The sequence below is a fragment of the Apodemus sylvaticus genome, chromosome 1 (genome assembly GCF_947179515.1).
Source record: "Apodemus sylvaticus chromosome 1, mApoSyl1.1, whole genome shotgun sequence".
Classification (NCBI taxonomy): domain Eukaryota; kingdom Metazoa; phylum Chordata; class Mammalia; order Rodentia; family Muridae; genus Apodemus; species Apodemus sylvaticus.
The window spans coordinates 207215179-207228103 of NC_067472.1; the positions used below are offsets into that span (position 1 = coordinate 207215179).

General features: G+C 53.5%; 1 protein-coding gene across 7 annotated transcripts in view; it reads right to left on the reverse strand.

Annotated features, from left to right (window-relative positions):
• Nucleotides 1–196: 196 nt before the first annotated feature.
• Zc3h4 (zinc finger CCCH-type containing 4) overlaps nt 197–12925 on the reverse strand; it is a 37110-nt gene continuing 24381 nt past the window's right edge. For 6 of the 7 annotated variants that reach the window (XM_052172183.1, XM_052172182.1, XM_052172184.1 and 3 more), the window contains 6 exons: nt 11884–11995; nt 11483–11592; nt 8367–8725; nt 7807–8186; nt 4753–5001; nt 197–3770 (listed from right to left, as the gene is read on the reverse strand). In XM_052172183.1, the coding sequence (XP_052028143.1) occupies nt 2281–3770; nt 4753–5001; nt 7807–8186; nt 8367–8725; nt 11483–11592; nt 11884–11995 (2700 nt within the window). In that variant the 3' untranslated portion in view covers nt 197–2280. The remainder of the gene's footprint in view (nt 3771–4752; nt 5002–7806; nt 8187–8366; nt 8726–11482; nt 11593–11883; nt 11996–12925) is intronic. The other variant, XM_052172187.1, reaches the window with a different exon arrangement.

Here is a 12925-nt window from a genome sequence, read left to right on the forward strand (position 1 = left end):
CACATGCCTGTGTATCTGCTCTGGTTATCACTGTTATTTGGTATCTGAGGGCTGGCGATGTCCCAGGCCCAGTGTTCCCCAGAGTGCACGAAACCCTGGGCTTCATCTCACTGTAATGAACAAACCGGAACCCAGACACTCCCCACCCACCTCCTTTGTCCCCTGGCAGGGCAGAGATGAGACGAGACTCACAGACTGTTTAAAATAACTGCATCCTTTAATGGCAGTAATACAATTACTGGATTAAGAGACCACATGAGAGAAGGCAGGTGAGGTTTCTGGAAGACAGATACTGAGTACAAAAGGGGGAGGAGAGCCATGCGACGATCATTGTAAAAATACAGTACGTTATATACATATTTGCACCATCGACTTTCAACTCAGAAATACTATTTACACTTTTGTTACAATCCTGGTTAGAGAACAATTTTTCTTTAAGTGTGGCCTGACGGCGAGTGGGGATTCCAGCGACGACCTTGCCCCATGAGGGTCTTCGGCTAACTGTTCCAAGAGGAAGGCTCCAAACTCCTTCTTACCCACAGGTTTCAGCCTTAAAAATCATTTACTTTTTCTTTAGCAAAAGGACAGTTTTCTTTTTCTAATATAGACCAGGCTGGCTTTGAACCTGTCATCCTCCTGAGAGCTGGGATGACAGGTGCACACTGCCAAGCCTGGCTTTTACAAAAAGGGACTTTTCAAAGGGGTGGAGGGATGCAAACACTGCCACACTGTGCTCTTCGTCCTATGCTCACCTGGCCCCAGCCGTGGCCCTGACACCATGAGGCCAAGGCTGGGGCCCACAGACAAATCTCATTGATGATTGTTTAAGAAAATAAAACAAAATTAAAAAAACACAAGACAAACAAACCAACTTGATCTTGGTGCACTGACCCCAAGGGCTGCGGGGCTGTGGGGCACACGCCCCTCCCGCCCTGGCTACAGGCCCCAAACTGTTTTGAAAGGGTTTCTCTTTGGGGTGTGGAGGGTATGGTGGGTGGGATGGGATGGGCCATGGGAGTCTGTCCCCTCCAGAGGCGGAGGGAATCCACTGGCTGTGTGTCAGGTCTCCTTACTAGCAAGAAGGAGAGTCGGGTCTAGAGACCCAGTATACAAGAGGCAGCCTGCAAGAAAGCAGCCTTGTAGGAACGCAGAGAAAGGAAGGTCTGCAGGCCTTACCCAGTTCCCTGATCCAATCTTAGGGACATGGTCACAGGGGGTCTGCCCCTTGCCTCCCCACCCCCACTGTTTGGACAAGGCCAGCCCTAGGGTGGCAAGTGTGGAGGCTGTGGATGCTTCCACTCTGGGATATGGCGGATGACTTCGGGCCTCCCCACCTGAAGGGGCTTGGCCCCTTTCCTAGAAAAGGCCCAACGCATCAGCTGGACACCTGCTATTTCCTTGAGACCCATTAAGCCAACACAACAGCTCACTGGTGCCCAGCTGCTGTCAGCGCGGAGGACAAGCAAACACTATCTGGTACTCTACAGATAACATGGCTAGGGGTATGGAGCAGCTAGCAGACACACTTTGCCAGGGCCACTTTTGGCCTCTCTCCTTGGGGGTCGGGCAGGTGGCCACACCACGGATCCTTGAGCTGTCTCGAGGGCAGGTAATACTGAGGGAGAATGCTTCTGGGGGCTGCCCCACTCCTGCCAGGCCTGCTGCCTACAGGGCTGTCTTACAAGAGTCCCCTGCAGAGCTGGAGGGTGTCACTTTCAGGACAAACCCTGGACGGAGGACGGAGGAAGCACAGGCCTGAGCAGGTTAGGCCGGGAGTTGGCAGGCCCTTTCTTTCCTGTTGACATTTTTCTCACTTCACTGTTGCTTTGTCCTGAAGCAAGCTATCACAGGCTGCATGCTACGGAGAGGACAGCTGACCCTGTCCTCTACAAACTCCCGCACCAGCTTCCGCACGATGCGATGTGGCTCTGTCAACCTTCTGGCACAGGTGAGTGGCCGGCCCTCAGTGCTCTCCCAGACAGTTGTGCTCCCCTCACTCCAGGGAAGTCCCAGGCTGGGTCCCTGCCACTCTCCAATGCAGGCGCTCAGATGCTCACTGGGCAGAGGGAGCTCAGGAGCCTGCAGCACTGACCAGAACCCATACAATGTATGACTCAAAGAAAGTACTATTTAAAAAAGGAAAAAAAAGGGGGGGGGGCAGAAAAATGTGAAGCCCACCCTGCCTGCCTGCCCCACCTCCCACCCGTACCTCTGGTTGCTGCCCTTTAATGTTATCCTGGGAGGGTGGTGGGGTGGAGGGAGCACTGGCCCCCATTGACACTACTGGCAGAAGGGGGAGGCTGTGGGGTCAAAGCCTTTAAAAACGTCCTTCAGGGACCCAGCATCCTGCTCACCCTCGCGGGCAGGGCTGTTGCCAGCAAACGGGCTCCCTGTGCCTGTTTTGGGGGCTGGCTTTACAGTTCCAAACAGAGTGGGCACTGGCAGGTTGTGTACCCCAGGCTGGGGTGTGGCCCCCTCAGGGGGTGGGGTGGAGGAGGCAGCAGTGGGGGCTGCTGCGGCCTTGGGCCGGGGCCGGTTGTAGCTGTTGTATCTGTCCGTGGCTGTGGCGCCGTCTGTGCCGGCCTTCCCTGTCTCTGGCTGCTCCAAGGCAGACTTGCGGACAAACGGGGGCTCTTTTGCCCTGGAGGCTGAGCTCTTGCCGTTGCCCTCGGGACCCTTGGGCTGAGCGCTAGTGTCGGCAGCTGGCTCTGCAGTTTTGCCCCCTGCATTGGGAGTCCTCGGGTCATACAGGCTGATGCCACTCAGCACACTGCTCTGCCCACTGCCACTGCCCTGGCCCAAGCCACCAGCTGCCAGCACTCGGGGGTCATAGGGAGCTGTGGCCGGTGGGGACGAGTCTCCGCTTGGGCTGGCAGCAGGAGGCGATGCTTCGGTGGGACAGGGCTTGGCTGCACGGGCTGCCGCCCCAGGGTCTGCTGGCTTCTGTAATCTGGGGTCCGTTGGGGTCTTCCGCACCCTGGGATCACTGGGTTTTTCACTCTGGCCAGGGGTATTGACATTGACGGTCTTTAGGATTCGAGAGAGGAGTTCAAAGTCAGGGAGGCTAGAGCCAGAGGTGCTGGGGTCTGCGGAGCCTGGACGCTGCCGGGTGTTGGGAGGCCCGGGGGGTGTGGACCGGTGTAGCCGAGGATCTAGGGCAGGTAGGGACTGCAGGGCAGCAGGCACTGGGGGCACGTCCTGCTTGGGGATGGGCAGAGGGATCAGGTCTTCAGGGTTCCAGAGCACTGTGCGAGCAAAGCTTGGCTTACTCAGGGTCACATCCTTCTTGATGTGGCTGAACTGCTGCAGCTGAGAGCGAGGGTCCCGCAGTGGGTGTCCAGGCAGGGGGTCCAGCGGAATGTTCACCGCCTTCTCCCGCAGGGCCCGCTCGCCCTCCTCCTCCTCAGCAGGCGGCGGTCCTTTAGAGCTGCTGGGGCCTGCAGGGCTGGAATGCAGGCTGCCTTCAGCCTTGGAGCTGGGCAGAGTGCGAGCCAACCGAGGGTCAGAGGGCCCCGAGTCCCCTGGGCCAGACCCTCCTGAAGTGTCTGCATGGCGGCTGAGTCTGGGGTCCCTGCTGAGGCGGGGGTCAGACAGCCGGCTTCCTGTGGGGTGTCCCTTCTGGAGGCGGGGATCCCCCAGGCCGCTGCTGCTCGGTTCCCCGACAGAAGCCTGGGGTCGGCTCGACGTCTGTTGTCTCAGGGTCTTGAGGATGGATGTGACGCTGCTTCCCCCTTCATCCTCATCACTCGAGTACCAGTTCCCAGTGTCTCCTGAGAGAGAGCAGAGCGAACGGAGCGTGAATGGCTGCAGCCCATAGCCCTCGTGGACCCCTAGGTGCCCCTGACGTGAGCTCTGTGCTCACAGCTCTCAGCTAGCATCTCCTGTGGCCCCAGCTAGGAGCTGGGGATGGCACAGCCTGGCCTGGGCAATGACATCACCGTGTTTCTCTCAGCCCAGTACCATTCATGGTAGGTGGCCTGACCTGAATATCTCGCAGTCATCCGAGGAAGTCCTGCCATCAACTTGCCCACTAGACATATCAGGAGATGGGGGTAGGTGCTGTTAATCAGGGCAGGGCTGGGCCTCAGTGCCCGCGGCCCAACTACCTCTTCCCACCCTCCAAGCAGATTTGGTCCAGAAAAATACAGCTAGACCAGCACTAGGCACCTCTCTCTGGAAGTCCGGGTAACAGTCATGCTGACAGCTCACACACGCACCCCAGGCCCCTCAAAGCAGATCAGGGGTCAGGGAAGGGCAAGTGCAACCACAAACAGAGCCCAGGAGGGAAACCTGAAGCACCGGGGTGGGGCCACCAACTGTGTCCTTCCTCCTGCTGTCCCCACTAGTTTGCTCCCAAGTTCCAGAGAGCCCTGGTCCATTCAGCCCTGAGGTGGATGCCACCGGGTGACCACTTGAGCCTGTGACTACACCACTCATGATCTGTATCTCTATGGCTGGCTGGTCCTCCTTTGGTTTTGGCTTCTCAAGTTTTTAACCTAGGGATCAGGCCATGATAATCTCTGAAGCTTCATCAGAAAATGCCTGTCTAAGGCAGGAACCAGCCCACCACCCTCCACGGAGTCCGGAGTCTTCTGAACCCAAGATACAGAGGAGCAGCCCTGGCTCCACTTCCTCAGCGTGAGGTGGCAGCCCAGGACAGGGCCTCCCTGCCAAGCCACTGCAGACACGGCAGCCGGCTCGGTGCCCCCCTCGTCCCTGCAGAGCCGCTGGGCCCCGCCGGGGGACACATGCCTTCCTCATTCTCCCGGTCCTGCTTGCTGCTCTCAGCCAGCCTCCTCGCTCTCTCCTCCTCCTGCTGCTTCTGCTGGATCCTCAGGTACAGGGCCCTCTGAGCCGAGGGCAAGAAGTCGGGTACACCGGCGCCCGCCTTCGGCCGGCCTGGGGGCCCTCCCTCGGGGAAGCTGTCAGGCTCCAGAGGGTGCTCGGGGAAGAGGGGCTCCCCAGGCTGCCCCGGCAGCTCTTCGTAGTGCCCGTAGTCCTCTGTGGCAGGGAAGAGGGTTTGTGTCGGGAAGGCCTCCGTTGGAAAAGCCAAGCCTGGTGGCAGGTGTGAGGATGAGGATGGCCACCCGTCCCTTCCTCCTCCCCAGGCACGGGTGCCTTGAGAGTCCAGCAGGAGCCCGCAGTGGGCCAGCTGGCGGGGAAGGGACGAGGCTTAGGGAGGGCATGATGGCTGCTATGGATGTCAGCATAGTTGCGTGCATGCACCTCAGGCAGGGTCCCTATGGACAGGCCGCATCCCTCTCAGGATAGCTAGTTGCTGCTGTCCTCACAGGAAGCAGGCTTGGCTTGTCATCTGCCATGAGCGGTCTCATGGTTTCTTGCAGGTATGTCCAACATTGTTTGAGATATTATCATCTACCAAGTTCATGCTTGAGAAAGCATGTAATCAAAGTAAACAATCTCACACACACTCAGAACTCTCTAAATAGACCAGGCTGTCTTTGAACTCACAGGGATCCACCTGCCTCTGCTTACTGAGTGCTGGGATTGAAGGCATGAGCCACGATGCCCAGCGTAGTCATGATGCTAAATTAAGATTTTGTGTGGTGCTACATTCACAGCTTCTCTCAGCTGTATGCAGCGCCTACACTGCAGGTTGGACATGCCTGTAAGAAAGTCACTATGTCTCCCAGAAACCAAAGCAGAAGGGAACAAAACACACTAAAATCTCAGTCCAGCTCAGGGCAACTCCCCCACCCCCCACCTCTAAGGCTTCCTGGACACCAGAGTTTCTGAGCACACGAGCACATGGAGGGTAGGGTGCGGCTGCTTCCCTGGGTGGCCACAGTCTTCCCTCCCTCACCAACCGCCTCTACTAAGAACATCAGACACAACATCACTATCTCACGGTGAGTCCCTGGATTGTAGGGTGGTGAGCCAGAGCGCCCAGGGCTGTCAGAGTCAACTCTGTCCCTTGCATATGTGCATGACTCTTATCTGGCTGAGACAATACACTGAGTATCAGAGGATGTGATCCATGCCACCAAAAGAGGCAATCTGGTATTTAAAATAGTTTAAATAGTAAAACTAGGGAGCGGGAAGATGGTTCAGTGGGCTACTGCCACACAACTGGATTGTCACTACAACCCAAAGCCAGGGAAGGCATGGCATGACCTGTAACATCAATACTTGGTAAGTAGGCAGGGTGTCCCAGGATCTAGATAGCTATACTAGAAGTCCAAATGAGTCTCCTCCGCCTTAGACGTACAGGAACACACTGACAAATAGGTCAACCTTGCCTACACTCACCTGCAGACTGCTTATGTGCACACACATACACATATATACCACAGCCTGCAACACTGGTTAAAAGCTCACACAACGACAGGCAGCCTGCTCCAGGGTCTGAATCTGATCAGGATGTGAGCCTAATGGGATGTGCTCTACGCTAGAGCTCCTCTATGAGGAGCTGGGGAGACAGGCTGAGGCTTCTCCTCCATAGTACATCACTCACCAGAAGGGTGAATAAGCGTACAGAAACCTTAGCAGTTCTGTGCTCTGGAGAGTAGTTCCTGGAGCTCACTTTCACTGGAGACACCCGCCATCAACAAGCCATCTAACTCAGGCCGGCCACAGCACCTCCCTCAATCCTGGTGGCCTGCCTTTCCAGCACTCCTGACACCCACTCTTTCCCACGCCCCATGACTACGCTGTGGGTGTTTATGTTCCTACACAGGCTCCCTGTGCTTTGAGGCAGCAGCGATCCTCACATCCAACACAAAATCCTGACCTTCAGGAAAGGGCCGCCTGTGCTCGCCACCCATCCTCCTGGCTGACCCTACACAGCACATACACACAGGTCACATTGGCTCCAATGTGCCAATTCCAAACCACGTGACACAACCCTCTGTACTCTTGGCCTCACCAGGGTGTATCTGCATCTGCATCAGCAGTTGCATGGGAACCTGGACATTCCCACCACTCTTTGGTTGACTGGCAGTCCCACTGTATCCTCCCAAGTGCTGGGAACCACAAGAATGCATGTCCTGGTGCCCCTACTGCTCTGTACAACGGGCAATGACACACACACCTGCATATGTTAAGATGTCACCCTCTTTCCTTTATAGCTGCATAGCCATCTCTGCTTTCCAGAGACAAGCTGGCCAGCTGTGGTACCTGGCCACCTTCTCAGAGATGCTTTAGATGACTCTCCCTGCTAGGGCTGTCGCTGTATCCCTCCACGCTACACTGTCCCAAGCTATTTTCCAGCAATGGCTAATGCTGAAATAAGATATCTGACCTGTCTCTGGTTCCCTCTACTAAAATGCAACTACAGCAAGGACCGAGACCACACACTCCTGTGCTTTGGCCTGGGGCAGGTCCCTCCTCCTTCCCAAATCTCCCAGTCAGCCGCAGCAACTGTCCTTGACTACACTGCACACTGAGGTTGTTAACATCACAGGACAGAAGCAGACCCTGTGCAGCCAGTGATGTCAGACAAGCCGAGTTAGTGGTCAAGCCTGCACTGCCCGGCAGAGGAACTGTCTAGGGTCCTTCCTTCCTTCCTTCTCACTGACGCCAGGCACCAGAAGCAGCTTCCTAAGGTCTTTTTGCCTTCTCATGATTGATGCTAGGCACTGTGAATATTGTTTCCTACACTGACAACAAACACAAGAGTCCTTTGGCTCCCACAAGGCAAAGGGCCCCATAACACTTAAAACACCTACAGAATGGGAATGGGACTGGAATGCTGCTGTAGGACTGGACCAGGGAAGAAAAAGCCACTTCTGGCCTCCATTCCACCCTGGTGAGCCCAGCTCTGCAGCCCAGCTGTTACCTACATACCTGCATCTCCAACAAGACCCGGCTCCATTTCCATGCCCTCTTGCTGTGGGTAGAAGTTCTCATAGAAGTTCTGGGCTGGTGGGATAGGAGGCATCATTCCAGAGTGTGGGGAGTCTCCAGGACCATAGGGCATCATTGGGGGGCCACTAGGACCCATGGGAGGGCCAGGGTTCATGCCAGGACCCATTGGCATGTCAGGGTGCATGTCAGGGTGCATGTCGGGGTGCATGTCGGGGTGCATATCAGGGTGCATATCAGGGTGCATGTCTGGGTGCATGTCTGGGTGCATGTCGGGATGCATGGGTCCCCCCATTGGCCCTGGGGGTCCCATGTTGGGGCCAGGACCCATTGGCCCTGAGGGTCCACCAGGTCCAGGGAACCTAGAAGAGGAAATTGTGCTTGTGATGAAGCTGCTAAGGAAAAGCAACAGCACCCAACCAGTCACCCTGCAGTGCTCACTTGGAGCCGGAGGCCAGGAGCCCAAATGGGCTATGACAGCGTCAGAAGGACAGAGCCCCGCCAGGCCGACGTTCCTGTGTTTCTGTGGGCAATACACTCACCTCACACCCAGCTTCTCAGCTAGCTGCCCAGTGGGCCGCACCACAATCTCAAACAAAGAGGGGATCTTCTTGTTGTACATGTCCTGCTGTAGCTGCTGTGGGGACAGTGGCTCATGTGCTGGCAGGGACATTTGAGGAGGTCCAGGAGGTGGGGGAGGAGGTGGTGGAGGTGGAGGAGGGCCACCTTGCATGGGCCTGCCATTAGGAGAGGTGGGGGCTGGGGGCCCAGGGGGCCGTGGAGGAGTAGGCAGGAGACCCACACCAGGAGGCGGCTTGGGCAAGGGGTTGATGCCCTGCTTCTTTAGCTCTTCTACCTCCTTCTCATCCTCAGCACCTGCTTCTGCATCATCAGCCAACATCTGTGGGAAGCAAAGGAAGTCACCTCAAAAGGCTCCACCAAGTCAGACTCAAAAACTTCAAACACACACCTGCTGAGGGCCTTAGAGCACAGACAGGGTCTAGGACCTAAATTCATCTTCTTCATCACTCTGGGCATAGTGGTGCACATTGTAATCTTAGCATTGGGGATGAGGAGGCAGGAAGATCTCAAGTTTCAGGGTGGCCTTCCTTCACCACCATGGTTCCCATTTACAATGTCTACAGGCCTCTAATGACCTGAGACAGATTTATCCAGCAAGGCTTCAAAACATGGCACAGTTCTCTCTACCAATATCAAGTGTGAAAACCTTGCCAGAATCCTTAACAATGTGAGACAGCTACCAGAGAGGACAAGCCTGAGGCTCAACACTAGCAGGCATTGCTGGGTAACAAAGTAATCTTGCTAGCACCCTTAGAGATGTCTTCTAACACGGACAGCTCTACAGCTGGCCTTCCCTGTGTGTGAAGCCTTTTACAACACAGACCCTACAGCCTAAGGAGGAGGAGGAGTCCCTTCCTAACCTGGTCTTCTAATCTGAGCCCAATCACATGAACATGGCAAACACACACATGACCAGAGGACAGAACACAAACTACCCATCAGCGATTTCAACACAAACAGAGACAAGACACAAATATTTCCCCTTGTAGCCTTTTCATACATGGCTTCCCTACTAGCAATGACCATTGTTTGTTGAACATGATTGCTAGGGCCGAGCTGTGTGGCCAAACCTTTCATCCGAGCTGATGAAATTCAAAGGTCTATTATCTATGCAAAAATGATTAAGTTATCACCAGGTATGGTGTCACATACTTTTAATCCCAGTACTCTGGAGGAACAGGCATGCTAATTTCTATGGATATAAGGTCAGCCGGGTCTATATACTGAGTTCTAGAACAGCCATGGCTGCAGAGAGAACTTGTCTAAAGAAAGAAAAAAGTGATACTTGCTACTTGCATACACAAATAAGGTAGATGTCACGAATTCTATGCTTTTGCTCAAACAATTGATATACAAATGTTCTTGAAGCAATGACTGGATCAACAAACCTAGGCATCAGCTGAGGAGTTTGACCTTGCAGGCCACTGTACTGAACTGCAGAGAGTCACAGTGCCGTAAACAGATCACACATGCCCATGGCATACACAAGGCAGATACACACCCCTCACCGCCTGCTTGACAGTTCTACTTAGAAGACACTTGTTTTCTCTGGTAATGATGGGGATCAAACCCAGGGCTTTGTGAATGAGAGGTACAGGCTTTCCCACACAGTTGCCACCTGTTCCCCATCCCTATGATACACTGAAAAAGCAAATTATAGGGACAGAAACCATATGGGCAGTTGTTAAAGGACGGTGTGTGTGTGTGTGGTCTAGATTGTATAGAGCAGACACAAATCTGCATGTTGACCAGTACCCACAGACCTGCCAGGAAGACCTTGGTGGCACATGCTTGTAATATCAGAACATGAGAACTAAAGACAGGAGGTTCATGGGTTCAAGAATGACTAGAGATGCCAGGCAGTAGTGGTGGTGCACGCCTTTAATCCCAGCACTCAGAAGGCAGAGGCAGGAGGATCTCTGAATAAGAAGCCAGCTTGGTCTACAAAGTGAGTTTCAGGACAGAGAAACCCTGCAAATTTAGCCCTGAGAAGAGATGTAGGAGGAATAAAGAGGCCAGCATAGACCACAAAGCAGAACTGTCAAACAAAACAAGAAAAAGGTGTGTGTGTGTGGGGGGGGGGGAGGCTAATACAAACTTAAATGACAGAGGAGATATGGTGGCACACACCTCAAATCCCTGCACTCATCCTAGTCTACATAGTGAGCTCTAGGATAGCCAGGACTATACAGAGACCATGGCTTTATTTAAAAAAAAAAAAAAAAAAAAAGAGCCGGGCGGTGGTGGCGCACGCCTGTAATCCCAGCACTCTGGGAGGCAGAGGCAGGCGGATTTCTCAGTTCGAGGCCAGCCTGGTCTACAGAGTGAGTTCCAGGACAACCAGGGCTACACAGAGAAACCCTGTGTCGAAAAAAACAAATCCAAAAAACCAAAAAAAAATAAAAAAAATAAAAATAAAAAAAAATAAAAAAATAAAAAAAAGACAGCCCCCCCCCAACCTTAAAAAACCAAAAACAAAAACACAAAGTTACAAGAAAAACTGAACTGACAAGGGGTTAGGATTGGGCTCCCGCTTTGCAGTATGAACAGTGAACCTCCAGCAGGGGGCAGCCTTTAATCAGACACTGCCAAAGGCCAGTGACTGCACTCTGAAGGAACTGGCTGCTGACCAACCCATCCAGGCTGATAGGCTCCTAAAAGGAGTGTCACACGGACGCATCCCCACTAACTGTACAACGGGGAAGAGAAACACACTAGGGAGAGTGTCAAATGGCACCGGGTTTGTGAGACCCTGGCCCCTCTCTGCATGAGTCCTGACTACAGAGAGACACTGGCCTTTCTAACCTCTGGGCATCTCAATCTCTCTACACAACACAACACCACAAGGTGACAAGCCTTTCATTCCGCTGTCCCCTAGGGAACCCAGTGCGGCTGCCTCAGGTCTGCGGTTAGGATGCAGCATGACCCCTGACCCCACCAGTCCTGTAGGAAGGAGACGGATGTGATGTACAGATGGATGTAACTTGCAAGATTCTGATCTTGCAAAGGTCGTCTGTGCCAACAGTGTGTCAGGCTCCTGTTGACCTTGCCCGTGCCACCTCAGGCATTGCATTACCTTATCTAGGAGCTCTCGTGTCTCTTCCGTCAGCGGGTCATGGGAGAACATGCAGTCGTCACCATTGATGCAGTTCCCAGTGGTGTGGTATAACTTACATGGAAAGTCACGTTCACGACTAGTTAAGGCAAATGCTGCTTCTCAGAAACCACCCCAAAGAACAAAGAAGCCCCTTCATTTTGGAGGGGAGGTGAGCTGTGCAGTGGCTGCCAGCAGCTGTTCTCAACACTGCTTCAACTCCAGAGCAAGTTCTCTCAGATTCTCTACAGAGGGTGAGTACAAGATGTGGGCTTCCTCAGGTGAGGAAGTGAACAGCTCAGACAGAGGATAAAAGGGACAGAAGGAAGGCCCCAGGAGCAGCAACCCAGGGCAAACCCCGCAGACGTGGCGGCCAAGGATATCATGCATGTAGGGGCAGTTCTCAGCGCGGGCACAGAACCCTGTAATGTAAAACTTGCACAGCTCTCGCTTCTTCGGTAGCTCAATGTCATGGCTAAAATTACAGTGGTCTCCCTGGAAAAAGAGAAGACAGAGTAAGGGTTTGTGAAGTGAGTTCTGATTAGCTTGTGTCTGCGGTGGGACCACAGACAAGAACACATCCCCTTGTGAAAAAGTGGACTCCCAGATGATTCTTCCCCACACAGGCCCTGACCCAGCCAGAGCCTCCTGCTCAGGCCTGACTCTTTACTGCCTAACTCATCTCTGTCCTTCCTTTCACACCTACTCTGTCTCATACTATTTGCTGTCTGGCAATAAAAACTCGTCACATAAGCCAGTTCTACATTCTGTCCTTCCTAACTGAACCCTGTTTTGAGGAAGACTGCCTGGCTAAAAACACCCCATTTTCCAACTTCCCTTGTTTTGCCCACAAAACACAGGTAAAAGCTTCTAGGCAAGGTATGTTGTAAATTAAGACAGATTTTTCTTTCAGGGGCCGGGGGAAGACAAGATCTTACTATGTTAGGAACTTGATATGTAGATCAGGCTGGCCTCAAAAGCCTGTGTGACCTGCCTGCCTCAGTCACAAGAGCTGGGATTACAGGATGTCCGTGCCACCACTGCCTGGCATCCTCCAAGCTCATGGATATAAAGTTCAAAAGCACAGCAGTCATTGGTATAGTCCATGGTGGCAAATGCCATGGGTTTAAGAAAGGAGGCAGAAAGGAAGAGTCTAGGTCTCCAGAAAAATACTGACCACTGCAGTAGCCTTGAATTCACTCAAGCCCCAGCTAAGATTCCTGATATGAAGGACAAACAAAGTTTAGTAGAGTCAGGCTGGAGAGATGGCTCAGTGGTTAAGAGCACTTACTGCTCTCCCAAAGGTCCTGAGTTCAAATCCCAGCAACCACATGGTGGCTCACAACTATCCGTAATGAAATTTAACACCCTCTTCTGGTGTGTCTTAAGATAGTTACAGTGTATTTACATATAATAATAAATAAA